Source organism: Cervus elaphus, chromosome 21 (genome assembly GCF_910594005.1).
Source record: "Cervus elaphus chromosome 21, mCerEla1.1, whole genome shotgun sequence".
Lineage (NCBI taxonomy): Eukaryota > Metazoa > Chordata > Mammalia > Artiodactyla > Cervidae > Cervus > Cervus elaphus.
In genome coordinates this window covers 5,758,362-5,784,134 of record NC_057835.1, presented here as the reverse complement: position 1 = coordinate 5,784,134, position 25,773 = coordinate 5,758,362, and the positions used below count along the sequence as shown (strand labels likewise).

Sequence of the window (25,773 nt, the reverse complement as noted above, 5' to 3'; positions counted from 1 at the left end):
AGGCCAGGACCCCCCCCCACCCCCGCAGCTCTGCAGGGGAGGTGGGTTCTGCGGAGCTCAGCATGCAGCGTGGCAACTCCCCAGAGAGAAGCATGCTGCCAGCCCCAGCGGAGGGGCCCCCGGATGAGGGGGGTGCACCCCCGCACCCCGAAGGCGGACCCCTCCTGCCCTGACCATGCCCCAAGGCGGCAGTGGCCTCAGACTCAGGCCCCGCGCCCGGCGGATGGCTCTGACAGGGCTGCTAGACTGTGAGGGGGCAAACCCGTGTCTTCCTCCCACTGGCGGGTGCCCTGGGGGGCGGAGCAGCCCAGGTCACGGGTGGCCCCCACAGCCCACCAGTCCATTTGGGATCGGCCTCACGTGCAGCCCAGGATTCCATGAGAGCCACAGCGGCCAGCGGCCAGCCCGAGGGGGCAGAGAGCAGGGCCCACAGAGAGGCCTGGTCGCTCCACAGCCCTCGTGGGCTCATGTGGAAGGGCCCCACGCACACCGCCTGGCTGGGGCAGCCCTGTACGGGCCCCAGGTTCAGGGAGGACAGAGGGGGCGTCTGAGACCCCTGCCCTCTGAGACACCCAGAGCTGTATGTGGGGCCCACAGACCACGTGCACCCAGTGAAGGCAGCAGAGGGGGCCTGCACCTGCGGCGCCACCAGGCAAGCTTCTGAGGCTGGGCAGATGGCGGGGGCAGGCCCACAGACAGCCCAGCTCCTGGAGCAGGGCAGGATGCGCGGGGGAGCAGAGCCCTGGGCCCCCAGCCCCCTGCGCCTGTCCTGGGGGGCCCGGTGCACCCGGCCTGGCAGAAAGGAGCTTCCAGGGGGCCCTCCACTGTCTCCTGTGCCAGCCGGCCCCACGCCCCACCTACTTCCTGAGCTGGGCTTTTTCTCCCTTCTGCCCCTCTAGGGGGGGGTCAAGCTAAGGACAGGGGGTAGCTGGGCCTGTACAATCCCCACAGCCCCTGCAAACCCCACCTTTTTTTTGACAGAAAAGGAAAGGAGTAAAATTGGACTGAAACCAAAATACTTTTCTAGTTAATTTGTACAATAAGCGAATCAGAAGCATTTCCTTCCCTGAGGCCTGTCTCCCTGGGCCGCGGGGATGCCCGCGCCTCTGGGCACGGTTGGGAGGCGTTGCCAATGCGATCAGGCGCCACGGCCCCAGGTGCTCACATGGGCTGTGTTTACCATACCTGACTCATCTCCTTTGTCCCCGAGCAAAACACGGAAAATCAGAGGCGGCTCAGCCAAGCGCGAGTTGGGTGCAGCCGGCGCGCCCTGGGGGCCTCCCTGCTGCTGCCGCCTTGGCGGGGGCAGTTCCAGGACGCTGTCGGGGTGCCCTCACAAGGGCACAGGCACAGCATCCCCCCAGGGGCCTCACCTGTGCGCAGCAGGGGCCTGCCACCCCCGTCCCCACTGGGCCGGCTGTAGGTCTTGGAGAGCTTGTTAGCCGACACCTTGTAGAGGACGCCTCCGATGCAGCGGTAACCTCTGCTCCGCCACCGAGGGGAGCCGGTCTGGGCTCTCCCACCCGCAGCTGGACGCAGGGTGTTCAGTGCCAGGGACCTGCAGAGATAGGAAGGCCCGTCAGCTCAGCCCTGGGGCGGTCAGAAGACCTCTGTCCCCACCGTCCACGGGCCCAGGAGGTGGCACCCTCAACCCCACCTCTGAGGCTGGGGCACCTTTGTGAGGGCAAAGCGCTCAGTGCCAGCACTAAGGCGGCCCTGGCGGGTCACCAGTGTCCGGAACACCTCCTGGACGCCGCCCCGTGCTGCACCCTGACTCTGGGACAGCGGTGTTGTGCGGTCAGCAAGGTCTTCTGCCCATCCTCCGCTCCTCTGTCCTCTGCACGGAGCGCCTGGCATCGCAACCGGGAAGGGAAGGCCTCATGGACCCCCCAACCCAGGGAAGCAATCTGGGGCAAGACTGGAGTCCCCTCAAGGTCAAGGGCTGGTAAAGGCCTGGGCCGCCTGTGGGGCCAACCCAAGGGCAGATGGGTCAGAAGTCCCCCACAGACCCCCTGGCCACAGCAGGCAGGGAGGGCCACCCCCCCCACACCCCCAACTCAGGTCCCACAGAGGAGGGCCTGCAGCTGCCCAGGAGCTGCCACATGGGAGGGGTTCGGGACTCCAGAGCTACTTGGCCTTGACCTTCCACATGTCCTAGTAGAAACCTGCTTATGCAAATTGAGCTCAGTTCTCTCTGAGCTCAGGGCACGTCTGGGCTGCTGGCAGAGCTGGGCAGGGGAGTGCCCATCCAAGAGTGTCACGTCTGCTGCGGCAGGCGGGGCGCGAGGAGGGCGGTCAGTGGCAGGCAGGGCCACCAGCCGCAGCTCTGGGCTGTCCGGGGGTCCTAGGCTCCCCAGCGCCTCCTGCTCCTCAGCAGGAGGAGGAATCCTGAATCCTCTTCCCCAGGAGCCTATGAACCCCAGCTCCACTGGAGCAGCAGAACATGCTCTTCTGGCAACCCTGGGACCACACGGCGGGGAAGCCCCGACCTGGGTCTGCAGTGCAGAGCTTGCCCCACAGGTGGCCCACGGCTGGCCTGACTCCCCACCTGCAAAACAGCCGGGCGAGCCAGGACCTGAAGCTGCAGTGTCAGGAGGGAAGCGCCGAGCAGGCCTCTAGAAAGCACTTAACCCAGTTTCCCTTAATTAAAACTCAAGTTCACAAACACCAATCTTGGAGGGATCGACCCCCACCAAGGTCCTTGACAGCCCTGCCCACCCTGGCTGCGCCAGAGGGGCTCCTGCTGCCCACTCCCTGGTCCAGCCAAGCGCTGGAGAGGCAGCCAGACCCCAGGCCCTCCCCAGACCCCAGAACCCAGGTCTCGTGCCTTGGGCTCAGGGCATCTGTGTGCCCAGCAGGGGCCTGGGCTCCTCCAAGGCGGGCAGGGGCTGAGGAGGGGCGGGGCTGGGGGGTCCCGCCCTCACTGAAGAAGCCCATCAGCCTTGGGAGCTCTGGAGCCCCTGCAGGAGTCCCGGACATCGCCCAACGGTGCAGCTGGCCTGAGCCCTGACCCCCCACGGAGAGTGGAGCCCACCCAGTGGTCCCCACAGCCCCCAGCTCGAGGCCAAGAGGCGCCCGCAGTCCCAGCCCTGTGCTGCCCAGAGCCCTCAGGGGCCTCCCACCCACAAGGCAGCTGCCCTCCGTCAACGTGCCCTGGGCAGGGGGCAGAGTGGGGGGCCACCATCAGGGCACCACCCCCAGCGCCCCCCCACAGTCTGTGCGCCCAGATGCCAGGATGCACTTGCTGGAACACGGCCCTCTCAGCCATCCTCGCCTCGCTGGGGCACCCTCTCCCCCAGCGCTGGCCCCCATGAGACATGAGACACAGGCAGAACGAAGCGAGACAGTAGGGGGGAGGAAGCAGGGCCATGGATGCCCCGAGACCAGCCCTCCAGGGGGTGAGGAAGCGCCCTACTTGGGCACATGCTCCGGGCTAAGGCTGGACAGGACACCACCCCCAGAGGCAGCCACGCAGGCGAAACTATGGATCCCAGCAGCACAGGGCGGCCCAGCCCTGGCAGGCCCAGCGGGTGGAGGCTGGAGGGCCTGGGAATGACTGTTCTTACAGATGAACATGACCAACCAACCCAGCCCCTTTTCTAGAGAGAAGACCGTGCTCCTGGGCTCTGCTGCGGGCCTCGGGATGGGGCGGGGGCGTAGCAGCCGGCCAGTGCTCACACCCATGCTCACACCTGTGCCCAAGGACCCACATGCCCAGGTGCAGGGCTGTGGCAGGGCGGGAGCCTGGGAGCCAGGCTGGGAGGAGCCACGTCCCCAGGATGGCACCCTGGGGCTGCAGGGGAGAGGTGGGCGCCCCCAAGAACTCGGGGAGGGCCCTGCACCCATGGGCCCCAGCCCAGCCGGCAGCCGCACAGCCCCTTCTGCCTGCCTTTGCCCACTGGGCCCACTGACTCTGGGCCTGCGGCCGGCAAACACCGGGGCAGGCGGGGGCTGGAACACTGGGCTGGGGTGCTCGCCCCAAACGCCTCGTAGTTTTTCACTGCTGTGGGTGTCACGGCACTCCAGTAAATTGTTACCCTAATGGAGAGGACAGCCTTTTGAGGGGATAAAATTAATGAGATAATAGCAGGGCCAAGGACCCAGGGAGCGCTCCTGCCCTCGCGGCAAGGGCCTGTAATTCCTTTTCTACAACAGGAGCCTCAGACCTAAAGCCTTCTCCCATCCGTCCGGCAGGCCCACGCCGCCAGGAAATTTCATTAACGCTGGAAAATAGGAAAGGTATTAAGCGTGGATAATGAAGGCCAGGGAGGGAACCATGCCTTAAGATAGTCCTCTTTCTCGCCTTTGTAATGGGAGGCATGAACTTTCCCTTCAAATCCATTTCTAATCCATTTGAAATACTACAGCAAATTATCTTTCCTTCAGCCCGAAAGCGGCCAGCCAATTTACTCCGAATAGAAGTGACAATGCCCCAGGATTTATCACCATAACCTTGACTACACAGGGGTGAGGGCTGGGCTTCTCCTGGGCGCCCCCCCCGGGGGGCACCACGAAGGACAGGGCGGGTGGGAGATAACATTTTAAATGAAAAGAGCTGGTAACGGGGAGAAAGACACACACACCGCAAAAGTAGGTTTAAAAAGAAACGCGATCCACATGTCCGCTGCCCGGGGAGCAGCTGAAATGTTCCAGGCCCAAGGCCGTCCAGGAGCTCCCAGGGGCTCTGCCCTCAAAGGCCCCCTCAGCTGCTGTGCCCAGGAAGCAAGGGGACGGTCCCAGGGAAGCAGGACCCTGAGAGCCAGGGCATCAGTCTGGGCAGGACAGGAAGGCTCCCCCAAGAGCCGGGATGACTGTGGCACATCCTCTGCTGGGTCTGCAGGTTGCCCCCACCCCGCAACAGCACCGAGCCCACCCTGGAGGGTGCCCCCCAGCAGCGCCGAGCCCACCCTGCAGGGTGCCCCCCAGTAGCACCCTGCCAGAGTCCCCCTGGGCTCCCTGCACACTCCCTGGCCACTGCCCAAGCAGGTTGGTGCAGGCCCAATACGGCATACAGGGCACCTGCCGCGGTCTGCTTCTTGAGCTGCACGGCTGAGACGGGCCCACCCAGGCATCCTCGCTAGTGGCCTGGCAGCCTGGGGGACAGGCGTGCACCCAAAGAGCCGCAGGCAGACGGGCTCCCAAACACGCCTACACACCGAGCACACGTAGCTTGCCCTCCCACTGGCAAGACCTGATGCACAGTGAGTGAGTGCACCCCAGGCCCTGGGCCGGGGACAGGCAGCCTGTGGGTTGTGTCACCTGAAGGCCACAGAGTGGCTCCCCCTGAGCATGCAGGGAGGTGGGGGCAGAAAGCTGACCTGGCCCTGGAGACTCTGGAAATGGCCCCAGCCCCCAGGATGCCCGGGGCAAGGTAAGCTGCACCCTGGAGCTGTGCCCACCTCCGGCCCTGACATGGGCCCTGCCTCGCTGCTGCTGCCCGGCCGGGACCACAGGAGCACACGGGAGTGGAAGGGGCCCGGCTCCAGCAGACCCAGGGCTGAGGGTGCCACGGCCTCTCAGCGCCCAGTCGTAAGGCAGCCTGACGAGAGTGGGCCCTGTGCACCCAGAGAGGGTGGGGAGCCCCTCGGGACAAGGCCAGGGCCAGGCCAAGGGGCCCACACCTGGACAGGGAGATGCTGATGGAACTAAGGGCTGCTTTCCCACAGGCAGGCCTCTCAGCACAGAGGCGTCTTGCTGGCACGTTCTTCCCGGTCCCCACAGTCTGCGTCCCCTGGCTCCTCCTGGAGACCCTCATCTCTCTGGGGACCACAGGCCCAGACCCCAGTCACCAAGGACCCTGCCTCCCTGAGCCAGCCTCCGCTCTCGCCCCAGAGGCAGTCTGGGGCCCTGCCCTCACTGAGACTCCCCGGCGGGGTCCCCGCCGCACTCTGTCCCATCAGTTCATCTGAAAACCTCGAGTCGGATCCGGCTCCCATCACTCCACGCCCTGGCAGTGCTCCCTGTTCTGCTGCGGGGCCCTCACCACCGCTCCCACCGCCTGCCGTCCATCCCTGCGCGGGGCCTCTGCATGTGCTGGGCCTCTGCCATCACCTGGGTCCTGCCCTGAGCCCAAGCTTGGACGTCGGGGCCTTGGGAAGCCTCCCCTGACCCTAAACAGGGCCCAGTCACACCTGGGAGCAAGCACCTGGGGCAGGGGCTCCAGAGACTCGTGCGGGGTGAGCGCACACCAAGAAGAAGGCTTGGAGACCACCTGAGTCTCCCACCCTGGGGTCTGCCAGGGTGCCAGTAAGAGAAACGAGGGGAGATCTTGGTGGGCGGGAGCCGGGATGTGTGGGCACCCACACCAGGAGAGGCCTTTGGCTCAGCGCGGCGGGCCAGGAGGTGGGCAGCCTGCAGGGAGCAGAGAAAACAAGCGGGGAAGCAGTTTTCAGGACGTGGAGTGGGTTCTGCGCAGCTTGAGCAAGCGAGGAGTGCGCCGTCAGCAGAAGGGCGCCAGGGGCGGCCGCACAGCGAATCCCAAGTAGGTCAGGCTCGGCGCCGCCACCGTGACGGCTGCAAACTGCTTAAGCGGGCTTTCCACAGAAGCGCTGACACCCGGCGCCCCACAGGCCGGGCCGGCCGGCACGCAGGCAGCCGGTCCCACGGGTGCTGACAGAACACGCTGGGGACAAGGGCCCAGGCGGGGCAGCGCGGCAGGAGGGCCAGGAACTCAGCGGGCAGGCGGACAGACAGAAAGCGCAGGTCTCGGGGTGACTGGGGCCACCTGGCCTCCTAGGACCCTCCTCCCGAGCGTGCCCACCTGCCCTCTGAGCTCCAGCCACCTTGCAGCAGGGCCAAGGTGATGGCTGGGCTTCCCAGGACGCACTTGCTCGCAGTAGCTGGGGCTATGGCCCAGGTGGGAGCTGAGACCTGAGGACCCTGGTGGGTCACAGCAAGGACAGGACGGCACCCAAGAGGGCTGGCGGCCCAGGGCTCAGGCTGAGTGCTTGTGGGGTGCAGGACACACCTGAAGGCCCTGCTCCTTCCCCAAGGACCACTGCTCCGTCTCTCCCCAGCCACTAGCAGAAATGACTCGGGGGCGCCCTGACCAGCGGCACTGGGAGGTGGGGGAACAATAACTGCCACCCCCAGGGCGAGCACGGCAGCTGTTCTAAGGAGCCAGGGCTGTTTTATGTGCTCACATCTATTCAATCGGTATTTCGATCAATGGATGCATTACAAGCTTTCCCTTTAAGAGCCTAATAAACAACAAGATAGAAAGTAAAATTCTCCATAAAATGACACTTTTAAAAATCCATTTTAGCTGAAGCTATTGGTGTTTTGTGTGTTAGCTGCAAAAAGCAGGTATCGCTGGGCCTTAGGGGCCCCCCTCCAAGTGCAGAGCTCAGCAAGCCAGGCCCAGGATTGGCCGGCTCAGCCGCCCCGATCCTCGTTCCCCGGTGTTATCCTGTAGGCCGGGCGGTGGCTCAGGCCCCGGGCCTGACACTGGGGACGGCGGGGAGGGCCTGGCCCCGCTGCAGCCGCCCCTCCAGCGCCGCTCACTCCAGCCATCCTCCTCCTCTCTCTCTGGCCCACTGATACCCCAGCCCCAGCCTGCTGTGCATGTGAAGTCCAGTCTGCCCATCCCTGTCCTCTCCCCACACGGGCAAGAGGGGAGGGAAGGAGGCTGGGGCAGCAGAGCCCGTGCCCCGACTCCTCTGGGAGGGACTCAGCAAGTCGAGGCCCCACCTGGCTCACTGGCTCCCAGAGAACACCCCGGGGTCACCTCCTGGGGCTCCCTCCTCCACTCTGGGCCTGCCCGTCAGCCCCACTGCCCACACACCCCTCTCACTGCAACCTCTCCTCTGTGCCCTGGTGTCCGTGGCTCAAACCCCATCACCAGGGGTGTGGGGGCCAGCCCAGCGCGCACCCTGCCACCACACCCCCAAGAGCCCCAGCAGCTGCCACCGGTCGCTGTCCTCTCAGCAGGACAGGTCTCGCCAAGGCCCGGATCAAAAGCCTGGCTGCCTGGCCTCTGGCAGCAGAGGGCTGCACGCCTTCGCAAGGCCTCCCATCACGTCCTGCTGGTGACCTCGCTCGGGGTCTCTGCCCTCACCCTCCTTGGGAGTGCTGCTGGCCCGCCCTTCCCGGGACACCGCTCACAGCCCCTCCCTTGCTGAGCTCCGCGCAGGGCCTACTGCTCACAGTGGGAGGGCGCTGGCCACCTGGGCCCCACGCTGTCTCTCCAGCTCCCCCTGCCACCAGGCGGGCCCGTCACTGGCCCCAGGACCCAGGGCCGCTGTCCGCCTAGCTTGAGCCTCCCTGTCCCTGCAACTGCAGCCCCTCTTCACCTCTGGATCTCACACCAGTTGCCCACGCCCCTCGGGGAGCCCTAGGACACTCACGCTCGAGGGCACGTCATGAAGGGGCCCCAGTATCTGGACACGGCCGAGCAGAAAACACCAGAGGGCGGCCCAAGCCAGGGACAGGTGACACAGTGGAAACGTTACAAGACCCCAGACGCCACAAGCCCCGGCCATCAGTGACCCTCGTGTCACGGCTACCTAAAGATATTCGGGAAGAGGGGAGATGGGGGAGGCAGGGGACCCACCCCACCCCACAGGCCCCAGCAGGAGGGCTCCTCTTAGAATCCTGTGAGCACAGCACAGCTCCCAGGAGAAGCTGTGGTGGGAGCGGAGACCCCAGGCACAGGCCCCTGAGCTCAGCGTAAAAGCTCCTGCAGGTCAGACAGTGAGCAGGGAGCCAACTACAAGTGAAGCACTCCCACCGAAGCTGCCAGGCCACCAGTGGGACCAGCTGGACCACCAGGAAAAGCCGAACAAGCACCGCAGGCGACGCTGTGGCGAGTGGCCACTGGGGAAGGCCGAGACTGAGCCAGTGTTCCCATGGCTCACCTGAGGAATGCGGGGGGCCCAGCAAGGGCACAGTCTCTGGCTCTGCACTTCTGGGGGCGGGGGGTTCAGCTCAGTAAACGTTTTGCTGTCAGGAGACCAAGGAACCTTGACCCTCCCACCTCAGATCACAAGTAAAAGTTAACTCATAAGGGATCGCAGACTTAATATAAACACTGAAATAGCCAAGCTTCCAGAAGAAAATGTGACCTTGGCAAACAGTTCTCAAACAGGACGACACTCATAAAAGAAGACTGATGAACTAGACAGCACTGAAGGCAAGCCCCGCTGTAAGAGGATCTCTGACACAGGAGTATAGCCATCATATATAAAGAATACTAGCAAATCAATAAAAAGACAAACCGACACAAACGTGGGTGAAAGCCTGCACAGGGCACTGCACACTACGTCACGTGTGCAGCCTAGGGTGGCCTGCGGTAGCTGTCCTCCCCAGCCACCCGCTGCCCAGCATCCATCTGCCCACTGAGGCTGCAGCTCCACGGTGGGGCGGAGGGCGGGAGTCCTGGTCACTTGGCAACATGCCCCACAGGACAGGGCAGCAGAGACAAGAAAGCCCCAGATGCCCACCGAGAGCACCGTGAGCGCAGCATGGGCACACCTGGAGAGGAGCAGGACAAGCTGGCTCCGGCTGCTATAAAGCGCCCGGTTTCCCCACAGTCCTGGAGGCTGGCAGCCCGGATCAAGGCGCCAGCCAGGTTAGCTCCCGGCACAGCCTCTCTTCCTGGCCTGCAGAGGGCCTACGAGTGCTCACAGGGCCTCTCCCCAGGGTGACTGCAGAGCAAGCCCCGTCATCTCTTCCTCCTCATATAAAGACACCAATTCTATCAGATCAGGGCCCCATCCTAATGACCTCATTCAGCCTTAATCACTTCTCATCTCCAAAAAGCCACAGTGGGATTCAGGCTTCAGTCTATGAGTCTGTTTGGATAACAAATGGTAAGCAAAAGGAGTTACACAAAACAGCACCTATTAGACGAACCTACATATATGAAGTTCAAAAGTTTCGAGACAGATTTTCCAGACAGAGAGGGACCACAGGGTAGGTGGGGATGTATGGGCGGAGCACCCTGCAGGGGGTAGGTAACGGGCACACTCTGTGGTAGATACACAAGATAAAAATCCACACAACTGACTACTGAAAATACAAACAAATCACCCGTTTTGCCTATGGAAATCGAATGTCTGTTCAGAAAGTCAAGTTCAGGAACAAGATTTTACACAATAAAGGTGACATTTTCAAATAATGTGGAAAAGTCTAAATGTTTGATAAATGTTCTGAAGACAACCAGATAAGCATTAAACAAAATTAAATTCGACCTTTAACCTCACACCAAGTCTCCAAATAAATTCCAGGTAGATTACAGTTTTAAATGTAGAACTGGAAAGTACAGCACTAGAAGAGAATACCTGACCTCATGTTATCACAGGACGACGAAAGCAGTTCTAAGCAAATCAGTGTCTTAAGAGACTGACAGATCTAAGAATACAGAAAACATAAAAGTTTCATTAAAAATCCTCACGAACAAAACAAAAGGCAAAACAGAAATTGAGGAAAAATGTGTACTCTGCCAAAAGGGTGCCCCCCCAAATATTTAGATTCTTGAAAACCTGTAAGAAACAGGCCAGTGGCAAATGGACAGTGCAACAAAAAAACCCCGCTGAACTTAACGAAGAGCATGAATACAACTGACATTAAAGGAGTTCCCTGGTGGTTTAGTGGTTACAGTCTGGCTCTTTCAGCACCATGGCGGGTGTTCAACCCCTGCTGGGGGAACTGTGATCCCACAGGCCACGTGGCGTGGCAGCAACGAAAACAACCAAAGTCTGAATGAACACTGGATGGCAATCTCTTCTAGAATAGGCAAAAAGTTTGGCAGGGGCAGCTAACACCTGGAAGGACAGAAGACGCACACCATCGCGGCCGAAGGTGCGCACCTGACTCTCCCCACAGCCCAGGAGCCGAGGCCTGACCTGGATGGACCAACCTCAGCTGCGGAAAGAAGACCGCCACCGAGCGGAGCAGCCCCTTGCTGCAGCACAAACGCAGACTAGGGCAGCGCCGGGGAGACCAGCCTCGCGGCTACAGTCCAGCATCCACCGCGGAGGCTGCGGTTCAGGCCGCATCCACCTCCACTGCCAGCCCCGGGAGGCTTCCAGAAGGCTTCCCGGGGAGGCAGAACCCTGGGCGAAGCCTTCTGCGGGAGCGGGAGGTGGCGGCAGTGCAGTCCGTGCAGGGTCTCACACGGCAGAGTCCTTACCAGCACCTGGGGCACCTACCGGCGGACGACCGTCCAGGTGCAAAGCACTTGGCCCACCCGCCACCCAAAAAAAAAGTGAAAAAAAAAAAGAAAAGCACTTGGCCCCCACGACCCCTACTAGGGGGAGGGGCGGGTTGGAGGGAGCCCTGGAGGGCAGGGGGGCAAAGCCCACCCTTCCAGCACCCAAGCCCAGCAGGGAGGGGCGCTGCAGCCGGCAGGCCGCGCCCCAAAGCAAACCCCGCCCCGGGCACGCCCACCGGGCCCCCACCGGGCAGGCGGGCAGGGCCGGGCGCAGCCCCACCCCACCCCGCCCCCAGAGGGGCCCCACCGAGGGACAGAGCCCGGCCTTAATTTATGGTCCCCCGCCTATGCTTTATGGCTTTCTTAATTCGGCTCCTGCTACTATTAATGTAGTTAATGCTGAGATTATATCTATTTTCTGGTGTCAGGCGGTGATTTATTCAAGCCATTTTTCCGGTGGAGGCTCCCACGCTGTTAAATCAAGCGCCTTGCCAATTAAGTGCTGACTTGGGAAGTGGACGCAATCTTAACAGACATCTAACCGCAAATTAAACCGGGGCTCCTTTACTCTGGGGAGTGGGCGGAGCAGCCACAAAAACCTTGCTGACTTCGAGGAAAGTCAGAGAAAAATAAACCAGCTCGCTCGCCGGCTGCCCTGACTCCAGGAGACTGCTGGGCAGGCTCGCAGCAGCCGGGGTCAGGGTCCTGCCCGGCCGGGAGCGCGAAGCGAGGGTGGCCGGGGGAGGGCAGCAGTCGCTGGACCTGCCCCAACACACAGAGGCTCTGCACTCGCAGCCCCTCCCACCCGGAGCAAACGCTGATGGGCGTCTGGCTCAGCAGATGCTGGGTGGAGCCCTAAACAGCAAGGGGTGACTGAGGGGTTACCGAAGGCCCCCCTCTGAGGACCCGCAGGGCACACGGTGGTGGGGGTGGGGGCAAGCACGGGGGGGGGGGGGGGGAGCAGGAGGCTAACTGGAGCTCTGCAGGGGGAGCATGTACCCAGCCCATCAGAGGGTGCCCATGCCCGCTGGGAGCTGCCTGCCCAGAGCGCCTGAGAGCCGCACACGGGGCCCTGGGGACAGGCGGCAGCCAAGCGGCCTGAGGCCTGGCAGGGCCTTTAGGGCATGGTCCGCAGCACAGTGAGCCCCCACACCCCACAGCCAACGCAGGGGGCCCATTTTTCTGTCCAGGGAAACCCCTAGAACAGTGGCTTCCCTCACCCATCTCCAGAGGCCCTGGCCCGGCCCTGAGAGGGGAACTGTGTTTTGGGGTACGACCAGGCTGGAAGTTGATATATGCAAAGAGTTAAATGTGGTATTGATTATCTGAACGATACTTTACTACCACCTCTAAAACCAAGATAAAAGTGGTGTTTAAAACGATGTTTGATTGTGTAAGGCACCCAGGAACCGCTGGGTGACAAGGACGTTTTATTTCTTCCTGTCAGGAGCAGTATTTTCAGCTTCCCTGCTCCTCACCTCCAGGGACCCCCGGGGGCACCGACACAGAATGCGAGGGCCTGGTGCAAGGTGTGGCTGGGGCCTGGGCACGACTGAGGGAAGCCCCATGGGGCTCCACGGGGAGGGGCCTCGAGGGACCCTCCCAGCGTCCTTCCAACAGTCCTGCTGCCTGCAGAGCAAAGCTTCCCTCGGGCAAACGCGGGGGTTCCCTCTAGGTTTACCCTGAAGCACCCTGGCAGATCCAACTGTGTCTCCGTGAGGCGTGCCGCCAAGCACGTGGGGCGGCCACGCAGTGGCCGCTCACACAGGGCCCTGCAGGGGCCAGGGCTGGCCAGGGCGACACGTTGCCTGCCCGACCCTTTTCTACTGCCGGTCTGAAGGCTGCCTGGCAGGCCCTGGACACTTGAGCCAGCTCCCAAAAAGCAGAGACGCCAGCTGCACATCCACAATCAAGACACACTGCGCTGTGGATGGCCTGGTGTCCATGCGGGGGGGGGGGGGGGGGGCAGGCAGGGGGTCCGCGCGCAGCAAGGATGAGGGTGGCCTGGGGCAGTGCTGCCCCGCCAGGCTGCAAGACAGAGGCTAAGGGTCACCGCCAGAGGGGCCAGGGACGCGGGCACCCTCCTCACCTCCCTGCTCCGGGCACCCGCACGCAGCCGAGGCACCAGGGAGCAGGACAGAGGGAGGGGTGCACACGTCTGTGCGTGGAGAAAAGGGACAGAAAGTGAGAAAGCCACCGATGTGAGGAGGCAGCGACAGACAAACAGGACAGAGAGACTGAAGAAAGAAAGCCAAAGGCTAGAGGGCCTGTGAGTCACACACAGACGAGAGGCCAGCAGGGCAGGTGGGCACCTGGGGGGCTGCAGATGACAGAGACCGTCCCACAGGCGAGGGGCCTGTGGCAGAGCCTGGGCGGGGGTCAGAACGCAGGCCACCCCGGAGGCTGCCATGACCGACCAGCCCTGACCCCAGCCTTCCACGGCAGCTCCTGCCGACCAGCATGGCCTCAGGGACACCAGCCCAGGGAGACACCCTGGCCCACGGGCTCTGGGCCAGCTCGCCATGGGCCTGGAGAGGGAAGGGCCCAGTGCCGCGTGCCGCAGCTCCCGTCTAAAATGCAGAAAAGGGGGTCCAGTGTGTGCCACTTCCCACACCGCCCACAAACGGAACCCAAGTGCCACCTGTCATGCGGTCTAGCCACAAACACTGTGGCAACAATGCCCGTGACCCGGGCCCACGCCAGCAGTCCCATAGCCAAGGAGGAAGGGGGACACGGAGCAGCCTCGGGGGCAACCGTCACAGCGCTGTTTGGACACCGAGGAGGGTGGACCACAGGCGTGGACGGAGCCCCACACTGGTGCCTCCACGCCCGTCAGTGTCTGCCCAGAGCTGGCCAAGGAGGACAGCCCAGCTTCGCCCCTGCCCAGGGGCCGCGTGGCACCGGTGGCCCCGCCGAGCACACCCTCTCCTCAGGGCGCTGGGCCCTCGGTGCTGGGCCCCCACACTGCTGGCCACTGCCCCCGACCTCACACGGCCCACCCTGGAGCTGCCCGCGCTGGGGAGGATGGGGACAGACCGGGCCCAGATGACTAGCTGGTCTGGTTTGAAGCCAAGGCAGCCCTGGGAGGGGGCTCCACGTGCCAGCCCACCCAGGGTGGCGCGCTGACAGAGCGTGGACAGAAGAGGGAAGACGGCAGCTGGCCTCGGCCCGGGCCCCTCAGGGTCCTGCGTCCCAGGCCTGGCCTGCCAGGCAGGGGCTGGGCTCTATCAAGGCCAAACAAGGCTCCCTCTGGACCAGGTTCTGGAGGGAGAGTGGGCATCCCACGGCGCCCCAGCCCCTGTGCCCACAGGGGCAGCTGTGGCCTAGCAAGGCTGGTCCCTCGCCTCCCCCAAACTACCGAGGGGGCAAGGAGCCAAGGCCACAGGCCCTCCCAAGCCCCGCCGAGGAGGCAGACAGGCTTTAGGCCTCAGGGCTGCCGACAGCCAAAAGGCCTGCTGGACTCAAGAGAAATGAATAAACCACCTAGGCGCGCTCTGAAGCTACTTCCAAATTAAGAGTTGCATCCTTGCTGTCAGGTCCCCGCCAGCAGTTTCCGTGGCACCTCCCATGCAGAAACGCACCTCAGCCCATCTATTAGAATGATGGAGGCAAAGGGACCCACAACCACACTCCTTCCTTAATGAGCAGCCAAAGGGATCAGTAAGCATAATTCCAGAGGCCAGTAATATTTTATATAATCGCCGAGCGGTTTAAATTGAAAACCCCCAACTGAATCAATATTTACTGCATTGAAACGAAATGAATAGTAATAAGTCACTAAGCTCTCTGTCCTGTTTCATAAAATAAAAAATTATAAAAATGAGCACAGGCACAGGGAGGCCATCACATTAACTTTTACAGCACTCGGGGAGCCGTAACCGCCTGTTCTCATAAAATAAAATCCTAAAAAACCTGCCAGAGGAGACCTGCTTCAGCATCACACAGGGAGGCAGGAGAGGAGGGGATGGGGGTCACCTCAGGGCCTGGCCTGACCCCTGCCAGTCCCACCGAGTCTCCAAGAAGGCCCAGAGGAGGCGCCCCAACCCCTCTGAAGCTCAGCACCAAGAGCTCTGGTCTCGCACCCCCTCCCCGCCCCTGCCATCACCCTCGGGCTGAACTTCCTGCTCTGATTTCTTTCCTCTCTTCAAATCCCACCTGGCGTGCTCTTGGCAGCTCCCGCAGGCACAGGAGAGCCTGTTGTTTGAGCATACAGGCATCTGTGGCGAGGGCGGAGGCCGGGCTCCAGCACAAAGGTGCTGTGAGAGGCAGGCGATGCCGCAGAGCGCCGCCAGGCCAGGTAAGAGCCCCCGAGAGCCCCTGAGACCTCACGCTGAATGGGGCACAAGCCCCTAGTGGGCCGAGAGCCCTGGCAGACCCACCCCAGGCTCCGAGGCGGGAAAAGCTGGGCACAGAGCCCTTCACAAGTGGATGGGTCCCGGGGCTCAGGAGCAGGAGGCACAGCAGCCATTAAAAACAGACACGGGCCGTGAGCATGAAAGACAGAGGAGACAGGAAGAGCCTCAAGTGTCTGTGCTTAAGTGTTCAACACCCCTGGTGACCAGGAAACTGCAGATTAAAGCACCAGAGAGCCACACACGTTGAGAGCACGCCCGTGATGGGAACACATGGGACTCTGACCCGGGAAGGCCTGCAAGGAGGATGCACACCCCTGCCCAGACCCCTCGACACGCTCCCATCACCCGTCAGCACTGTCGAGAGACACCCCCCCGCCACCGCCCACGCGGGCTGAGAACCACCAGGAGCCACTGGGCTCCCAGGAGTTGGGCCCACAGAGAGAAAGTCCCAGGTGAGCCTGGAAGTTTCTGCTGTGTGGGCGAAGGAGGCTCGGTGAGGGGCGATGCCACGTGGAGGGAGCCAGGGCAGCCCCCAGGGGCCTCCACAGGCCAGTGAAGACGGCAAATGGATGGTCAGAACGGAGCAAATGGCAACAGATCAAGTAAGGACCTCGAGTCCATGCAGACGGAGCAAACAGTAACAGCTCACAGCCTGTCAAGTAAGGACCTCGAGAAGGACGTACAGGGTGGTGGGAAGGAGGGGAGGCAGCTCCCTGCAGGATGCCGCGCCCCCGGGGCAGGAGGCGCGGAGGCTGCGGGAGCACTGAGGTCCAGCAGGGACAGGCCGCTCACACAGCCAGGCACAACAAACACCCCGAGGGACCTACAAGGCTCCTGCCGAAGGGCGAGCTCCGTCTCCTCATGCAGGGGGTTGTCTCTGGAGCCCTGGTCAAGGGCGCTCAGGCTCGTGTCCCCACAGAGGGGGCGGAGCAGAGGGGACAGCGCAGCAGATGGAGCAGGGTGTGCAGAATCAGGGCGCCCAGGCAAAGAACACACTGTGGTTCCACACACCATCACTGCAACTCTTCTGTGCTTCTGTGTAGCTGAGAATGCAGTTACCCACAACACTGCATGCTAGAAACTGACGAGGAAAGGGACCAAGAGCGAGCCCAGGAGCCCACGGGACTGCCTGCCACCCCGCCCTGCCCACCGGCCCAGCCCCGCCCTGCCTCCTGACGCACCCCTCTCCCCGACAGCCCCTGGCACACAGCTCCCCTGGGGTGGACAGGGGTCAGCCGCAACAAGGCACTGTCCCCAACATGCTGACATAAAGCGGCCACTCAGGGCACGAGCCACAGAGCAGGGCTGCAGCCCAGAGGTGACCGTCTGGACAGAGCTGTGCCTGGTCCCCTCCACACAGCACAGCCAGGCCTGGCGGAGACCCCGGGTGGCAGTCACGCCCGGGTGGCACCCAACACAGTCGGTCCGCCACTGGGCCACAGCTTCCAGACAAGCAGGGGCCTGACACAGGGCAGGCCCCCCACAAGCACCTGGGGACTGAGTGGACCAGAGGAAAGCATGAACTGACCCCTCTTCCCGAGGCCCAGGGGCAGCAAGGTGTCACCAGGGCCACCTGCCTGGGGCCTGCTCTGCTTGGCCAGGCCTGAGCTGCGGCACTGACAACCCAGGAAGGAGAATGCTCAGCCAAGAGTCACGTGCAAACACCCGCCTAAGTGGAAGGCCTGTCTCCAGAGGGAGCAGCCTGTGGGGGCCGCGGCAGGCCCTGCAGAGTGTGGGGGCCCCTCCTGTCCCATTCAAAAGCCCCAAGGAAGTGCTCTCACCCACGTCTCACACACCGGGTGAGGGGTGGCCCCACCCAGCTCCCTGACCTCAGACGTCCAGCTCCAGACCGAGGAGTAAACGTCTGTGTGAGCCGCCCAGCACCCTGGTGAGGCGGGTGGGGGGAGGCTGGGCAGGGCAAGGGGGCTGCCTGCCCCCCCAGAAGGGCGGGTAAGGGGACGGCGTGGAGCCACAGCCCCCGCAGGGACGCTGCCCATCCTTGCAACGAGTGTCACTTTGGAGAAGCGATTTAAAGCCTTCAAAGTCACAGCCAAAACCTCGTCAAACCGCCTGAGATTACTTAAGATTTACTGCACAGACACAAAAATAAAATAAAAGAGGGCAGCGCGGCGAGCGGCAGGCCCGGTGACAGCACCATTTGTAGTCGGGACAGCGCAGCCTACAGACGCGGCTGCTTAAGCACAGAGGCTTCTGTTTATTCCGCACTTTCCCATCAGATGAATTCGGAGAAAAAACAAGTGACAGGCTGTTTAGGGACATAAGTCATACCTCAGCTTCAGTTCAGATTCATGAACTTGCTAGAAGCCAGAGAGGGCATGGCAAATCCACAAATCTTAGAACAAAAAAATTAAGCCCTCTCTCAGCGTGAGCCTCAGCTCTGGGGCGCACTCTGTGAGCCCCTCTGGAGCAATCACCAGCCTGGGCCCGCAGGGCCAGTCACCGCGGCCCCCACAGCCAGGTGGTCCCCAACTGGGGCGTCTGCCGGCCTGGACCGCAGCATGGAACAGCACCGAGGACTCCACCCAACTCCGGCCAGTGTCGCTCCCAGGAGGGGCAGATGCCCCACCCTGTGTCCCACCTGCTCGGGCCTCCACACACTCTCCTGGCCAGGGCAGCCGGGGGCTTTCGACGGGACGACGGACACATGTCTAGGGAGCCTGGTGGACAGTGCCCGGGACAGGGTGGCGTGCGTCCAGGAGCTTCCTACCTTCCATCTGCCCCAATGGGATGAGGGCTGACTGGCAGACGGACCTGATGGGCTAACGGCCCTACTTCCAGCGGACTGCCGTCTCAGGTGTTTCTGGAGTCAGAGCCTCACCACAGCAGCACCAGGACCTCCTCCACCTCCAGAGCAGACAACAGGGGGCGGGCGGGGACCCCAGCCTCCTGCTGCGAATGTGGGCTACCAGGTGGGCCTCAGCCCCCCACACATGAGGCCAAAACTGACTGGGGGCTCAGAGTAGGTAGGTTTCCATCTAAATCAGCGGGCAAAACGCAAAGCCACCTCCTGAGGCAGACGTGCTCCCTGGTGCCCGGGATAGCGCTAACAGTGGTGGCCATGCCGGCACGTGGCTCAGGCCACAGTGAGGCTCACAGGCCTCCAGAAGGTGGAAGGATGCTGCCATCTCTGTCTCTTCCTGGACACCAGGAGTCAGGTCTGGGGACACCCACCCTGCTGGCTCCCACAGGGCAGGGGGTGGGCAGAGGGGCTGCCGCCCCCCGAGGATGGGCGGGTGGGCTGAGAGCAGGCTCAGCTTTCGGAGGCCACAGGCCCTCCTGAGACCTTGGGATGGCAGGGCCTGTCCGCCAGCCCGCTGTAGGCATCCTCTCTCCCTGGGGCACCAATCCGTAGCCCAAGAAGAGCCTTTGGTTCCTGGGCTCAGCCCAGCGCCTGGTGGACAGCCCCGCTTTGGGGTAACTCAGCAGCCAGGAGCCCATCCTGGCCTCAGCCCAGTCGCCAGCCCAACTCCTCCCGCCAGGGAGAGCTGGGGAAGCTGCCACTGCAGGACAGAGGTCAGGGCCAAGGCCAGCAGGCCCTGGGACCTCTCCACTGCCTGCCGACCACGCACAGGCAGCCCCAACTCTGAGGAACTGAAGGAGCAGGGCGGGCAAGCATCAGGGTGGCCGCCAGCCCTGGGGACAGGCCCGTCCCACTGCCTCGACAAGCTGAGCCGGGCGCAAGCAGCTGACGGCGGGAGGGGCAGTGGCAGGCGGCAACTCTGCCAAGGAGGAGGCCGCACCAGGGCACAGGAACCCATCCACTGGCAGCCACGCTGCCTGAGCCTCCCGGCCGCTCAGCTCCCCCACCCCCAGATGACGTCGGGGGGCCTCCCAGGCGCCTGGCGGGGGTCAGACAGGCCTTCAGGGAGGCGGCCCCTGAGCAGGCCCCACAGTCGCCCTCAGCTAACACGCAGCTTGGCCGCACCTCCGCACGGGGCTGCTGAGAGCTGGGGCAGCTGCAGCCATCAAGCACGGCCAGGGCTGCGGGGCGGTGACCCACCCTCCCCACCGGGCCCGGACACCTTCACAAGACGCAGCGCTTGAGGCAGGCAGTGGCCGAGAGGGGCTGGCGGCCGGGCTGGGTGGGCCTGTCCCAGCAGCCCGTGCTGCGCACCCGACCCCTCCACCTGCCCACACAGCAGCCCCGCGGCCCCCAGAGCTGAAGTGGAGGCACAGCCCAGGCCCTGCTGCTGACCGGGCCATCCTCCACCTGGGGGGCTGGGTGATCGGCTGGAACCAAGGCGGCGGCTGCCTCGGGGGTGCGCCCGATCACCCCCTCCTCCGGAACCCTGCCCCTTAAGCCTGTGCTCATTTCTGGTCAGTGACCCCATCATGGCCTGGCACGCTCAGCACTCAACACTGGCCCAGCTGGATCCACACCGGGGCTCCCATGGCCCCAGGAGCCAGAAGGAGAGGCCCGTTGGCGCCTCCTGACAAAGGTCACGCGGCCCCAGCAGAGGTGGGGCCAGGCCTGGGCTGCCAAGGCGGCCAGATGCCGACTGCAGGAGGGGGAGGCAGGAGCAGGAATCAATAAATCTGAACCTCATTCACGATGATCTGGGGCTCTTATTAAGTAAATTAATTTAAGTTAATTTAGCTCGATCATGACTCCCGATCACAGTGATTTAGTGAGGGGGAAATTGCATTAGGAAAGGCCATGCTCACCAGATAGGAGAACGGAAGAAAATTAGACCCACTTAGCACTGTGAATTAATATGGAAATAGAAGGTGTAAATTTAACCTTATCGAGAGAGTGAAAATTATCTTCATAAATTTGTAGAAATAGCCCCCAAGATGCTTATAAATCTATTTAAAACAAAAATATTACAAAAAGTGCAGTAAAATTAATTTAAAATATACTTCTAGCTATCGCCTCCAGAAAAGTCGGCAGCAAGGCCAAGTTTCGTGTGGCCTAGCGGGAGGGAGGAGGGTGGTGGGCACTGCTGACCACCTGGGCAGGCTGACCTCCTGGCAGACCTATCGTGGACCAGCAGGTCCCCAGCGCCTCTCCCACGGCCACAGGGCCAGGCAGCCACTGTCCAGAGGGTGGGGGTCCTGAGGGGGCTGGCAGGAGGGTCCCTGCCCAGGGCAACAGCTGCTCTGCCCCATGGTCAGCCCCAGTGCATCCGGCTGGACGCTGACAGCGATCCCTCAGAGGGCAGAGGGCAGAGGGGAGGATTCCCACCCACTCGAGCTGTCACCCCCTCCCCTGCCTCACTGAAGGAAGGGGCCACACCCCACCTTCTGCAGCCCTCCTGCTTCTGGGCCCCTGGCACCAGGAAAGAGCATGGGGCCGCCCACCCTGCACACGCCTTCAGCCATAGGCCGCCCGGAGTGAGGCCACAGCCCTCGGCGGGCAGGAGGATCCTGGTGCCAGCAGCTGGAGCAGGCTGCAGCCTCACCCCCCACCCCTGACGATCACCCTAAGGACAGAGAGCTGGCCCAGCCTCTCTCACCAGAAGCTTCTCCCTGAGGGACACCCAGTGTGCTATGGCCTCAACAGTCCAGGCCATGGCTGCTCCCAGACCACCCCCGGTGCCTTGCTTGACAACAGGACAGGGAGCGTGAGTGCACGAGTGCGCGGCACACACAGGCTGGCCACATGACTGGTGCAGAAATTGCCGGGTAGAAAAATGAGCGCATTCCCCTGCCAACAACTACAGACCAAGCTCTTGAGGAGGTGCGCTCAGTCCCTGAGGCCCTCTGGAGCCCACCAGGCGCAGGCCTCTTACCTGGACAGGGAGAGCCGCCGTGTCCGCCAGGAGGGCGGGGCTGGGGGGCCGGGGGCGGTGCTGAGAGGCGAGATCGGGGTCTTCTTGATGATGCGGTAGCGCGTCTTGATCACTTTGCTGGTGGGAGGGAGCCGCTGGCCATGCAGGCTGGAGGCTGCAGGGAGACCCAGACACAGAGGTCAGGAGAGGTGGGGGAGCTGCCCACCGCCCTGCCCACGCCCACCCCACTCCGGGGAGCCCAGCAGCTCCTGCAGCCAGAGCCGGCGGCAGGGCAGGCCCAGCTCCTGTGGGCAGTGAGGACGGGCCGCGGGTGGGCTGCGGAGGCTGGGATGCGAGGCGCTCACCTCCCTCTCTGGCCACCCTCACCCACACCCTGCCTCCACGTTAGATTTATGTCCTTAATCATTTCCGTTTCCATAACATTTTGCAGAGTGATATACACCACAGCTTTCCTCCTTGCTGAAGGTTTCATGCAATTAACAGGGATCTGTTTTGCCCCAGTTCCCTCAACTTGATAGCCAGCAATTTCTCCATGGCTTCGAGGAACGAATCTAATTGCCACCTTTTGAAACGCACGGCTCTAACTGCCCAGATAATTAAAGTTAATGCAGCACTGCCGCCCCTTGTGGCCCAGCCAGCACCCAGGCCCTCAGGCCGGGCTGCTCAGGCCCAGGCTCCCAAGGGCGCCTCTCCTGGGGCCCACTTCCACATGCCTGCACGCAGCCCAGGGCTCTGCCTGGAAGGGGGCCACAACCACCACCCCCGCAGCGTGCAGCTTCTGGGCAGCACAGCTGTGGGGGATGGACAGACGGGGGGCCAGGAAAACACACTGGTCTCACCACCAGAACTCCAGCACAAGGAAGGGCAAGGATCAGCTGACCCTCAGCTGAAGGCTGCCCAGGCCCGGCATGGCCCAGAAGAGGGCGCGGCCCCACAAGGCCCCATGTGCCTCGCTGCTTTACGCCAGTCCTGGCGATGCCCAGCCACCCCACTGCCCAGCGGCACAAACCAGTGCATCCTGACCCAAACCTGCTCCCCTAGGCCCAGGACACATCTTCCCAGCACCTGCAAAGCCCACAGAAAGTAGTTACTGCTCTATGAATGATGACGGTAACACTAACTAAAACCATCTCCCAGAGCTGGGAACAAAACAGCCCACCAAGCCACAGCCAGGCCCTCCCCTCTCAGCAATCAGCACCTCGGCCCGGACCTCCTCTCCAGACCCACCCAGCCTGGCGGGCGGTGGGGTAGGGGTCTGCCCAGGCACAGCCAGGACCAGCCCACCCAGCAAAGCAACCACACCTGCACAGCCATCGGAACAGGCACTGTGCCTCCCGGTCCAGATGCTGGAAGGGCCCCGCCTTCCCGCATGAGACGGCCAGGACACGGCAGGGACTCCAGGCCCTCCTAGGAGCCCCCACAACAGAAGAAGGAGGTGTGCAGGCTACACACAGCCAGCCGGGTCAGGTTACGCGTGGGCCACAAGGCCCAGGGAGTGCTGAGAGCGGGGGACGCCTCTGCTCCCCAGGACTGACGGCAGGGACCCACAGCCGCTGCCCACCAGGGGGGTCCACAGAAGCCTGGGCAAGGCCGGGCCGGCACCCCGCCCCACCTGTCCCCACCTGTCTGTCTCCTAGCAAGGGCGGAACCTCAGGAGGGGTCATGGGGAACAAGGGGAGCTCAGCAGAAGCACAGGATCACCTGGGGGCCCGGCCCTGCCGAGTGACCAAGCGGGCGGGCCTCCAGCCTCGGGCAGCCCCACACCACACACTGCCCAGCATGCCCCAGCAGCTGCTGCTGCTGCTGAGTCACTTCAGTCGTGTCCGACTCTGTGCGACCCCACAGACGGCAGCCCACCAGGCTCCCCCGTCCCTGGGATTCATTCTCCAGGCAAGAACACTGGAGTGGGTTGCCATTTCCTTCTCCAATGCATGAAAGTGAAAAGTGAAAGTGAAGTCGCTCAGTCGTGTCCGACTCCTAGTGACCCCATGGACTGCAGCCTATACCAGGCTCCTCCGTCCATGGGATTTTCCAGGCAAGAGTACTGGAATGGGGTGCCATTGCCTTCTCCACAGCATACCCTGGGCATCAATAAATAAGTGTTTGTTGAATTGAATTTTCAAGGTCTTACAAGCAAGGAGAGACCAATGAAAATCAATAATAGCTTGCTCCAACTATGAGCTCAGGAACATGAGAATTCCTCTAAGTTATCACCAAGCCCCATGCTGACCTCATAGCCTCCAAACCCACCCCAGCTCCCTGTTCCCAGAGCCTCTGACCTGGACAGACCCCTGCCTGTCCCCTCCAGCGGGCCGCCCACCCTCCGCCCCATTCTGACCCCCCACAGCGGCCACCACCCACCAGCTGAGGCTGTGACATGCACCGCAGAGCCCAGGGTGCCCTGCTCTGTGGCCTGCGGCACGGCTGTGTGGGGTGGGAAGGGGCGCTGGGCCGTGAGCAGGCCCCCGCCCCAGTCTGGCTGCTTCCATCCCACGCTCCACCCCCTCTCCCAGATGCACGCCCCCTTCTCCCATCCCCTCCCTGCTCCACCAGGCACCACCTCCTTCAGGAAGCCCCCAGTCCCCATAGCCCAAGGGACTGGACTCCACATTCTGCAAAGCGCCTATTGAGACACAGCCTCTGCGCCTGGCCCTCACTTCTGCCTGTGAGGAGCACTGGTGTTCACGACATCCCTGTGCAATGCAGCCCCACTGTGAGAGCAACTTCATCATCAACTTACTGCGTTTTCCTTATCGGTGCCCCATTACCACTTCCAAAAAAACAAACTAATAAAGCAGACCGTCCCTCTTAAAAGGCTAATTGTCACTCTCCAGACATCTCCCCTGTCATACCCCTGCCCTCTAAATCCAAAAGGCAGGAGGGAGGGCACAGAGCCCATGCCCGGCCCCCACAGTGGGCTGTGACCCCCAGCCTGGCCCTGTAGATCCTCCCGGTCTTCCATGAGCAGCATGTGCCTGGGGGTGGATGCGCCTGACAACGGTCACAGAGAGGACCGTCCAGGGCGCCCCTGTCCAGGGCACAAGCTCAGCAGGGCAGGCAGACGGGTGGCGTGCCACCCTTGTCCTAGGCGTGGTAGGACTAGGGGCTCCTAAGACCGCACATGGCACATAGGGGCCAGAAAGCTGGGGTGGGAGGCCCAGCAGCCCCGCAGGCTGTGTGCAGACGGAGTGGCGGGCATGCTCTCCAGGAGGCAGCACGCTCCTCACGCGGGCAAGGCCACCTGAACCCAGCACAGCCCCGCCAGGCAGCAGGCTCTCCCCTTCCTCCTGGCTGGCTGAGGTCTGTGTAGATAATCATGTTATTTAGATAGGATGTTGGTTTAATTCCCTTCATTACAGACTCCCAGGGCTGTAATTTTTTTCTCCGCATGATGTATTCCCCGTGGCACATTTCACTCAAATCAAACCCTTCGCGCCTTTATTGCCAACGACGCCCGGGCACCGCGTTATCAGGCCCACACACACAGCCCTCTCCGCCCCGCTGTGCAGAGGTCACTTCTAATGACTAATCGATCTCATTAGCTTCCCTAATTAAAAACTTTACTACCGCAGTAGAAGACAAACTACAAAAAAACTGCTGGCATCATATTTGAATGGGTATGAGCCCATCCATCAGCCAGGCCCTGGCCCCACGCACCAAGCACACGGCTGGGGGTGGGGGTGGGGGGCACTGCCAGGGAGGCCGGCCGCAGGGTCTGGCCGTCTGGGAACAGGGAGCACCAGCCCTCAGGGGCCCCCGCCATCGGGGTGGCCATCCGGCAGCATTGTCCAAAGCAGCCTGGCCTCCGGCTGACCCCAGCCTCCACTCCACCTCAACGAGCACCACAGACAGCAAAGCCACCGGATGGAGGGCAGGCCCTCACTCTGTGTCACTGCGGGCTGGGGTTGAGAGGGGGTTCAAGTTTTTATGGAGCTTCAAAGAGCGAGAACTAGGAGGAAATGAGCTGATTTCACGACTGTTTAATGAGAGAAGAGGAGCTGGAACCGGAGCTCCTCTGAGCAGAGACTGCCTGGGGCTGCCGATAGGAGCAGGAGGCGGCGGGACAAGCCCCCGACAGCCCGGTGGCCAGTGGCCCCCACGCCACCCAGCGGTCCAGTCAGCTCCGGACATCCCAACGGAGGCAGGGTGGGCGCCATCAGGAAAGGCAGGGCGGGGATGGCGAGGCTGATCTGGGACCTTGAGGAGCGTGGACCAGAGGCCTGTCCCAGACTTTCCCTGATCAGGCAGGCCCCCGGGCCCCGCGGCCCATCGTGCATCTGCTTCCAAGTCCACACAGGCATTGGGGCCTCTGGAATGGGCAGAGTGAGCAACAGGCCGTGGGGGAGGCCCGAGGCAGCAGACAGTCACGGCTGGGCTTCCCACACGGTCCAGGGGCATCACCCCAGCACCTGAGGGCCAGCAGAGCGAGGAGACAGCTCAGAGCCACCGGGGAAGGCTAAGCCAGAGAACACGGACGCCGCCAGCCCTCCCACCCGGCGGGGTGCAGGACAGG

General features: G+C 62.6%; 1 protein-coding gene across 1 annotated transcript in view; it reads right to left on the bottom strand.

Moving 5' to 3' along the window:
- ZC3H3 (zinc finger CCCH-type containing 3) overlaps positions 1–25,773 on the bottom strand; it is a 62,210-nt gene that overhangs the window by 14,648 nt on the left and 21,789 nt on the right. Inside the window, exons 4-5 of the mRNA XM_043879609.1 lie at positions 21,261–21,414; positions 1,374–1,558 (exon numbers count right to left, since the gene is read on the bottom strand). Coding sequence (XP_043735544.1) covers positions 1,374–1,558; positions 21,261–21,414 — 339 coding nt within the window. The remainder of the gene's footprint in view (positions 1–1,373; positions 1,559–21,260; positions 21,415–25,773) is intronic.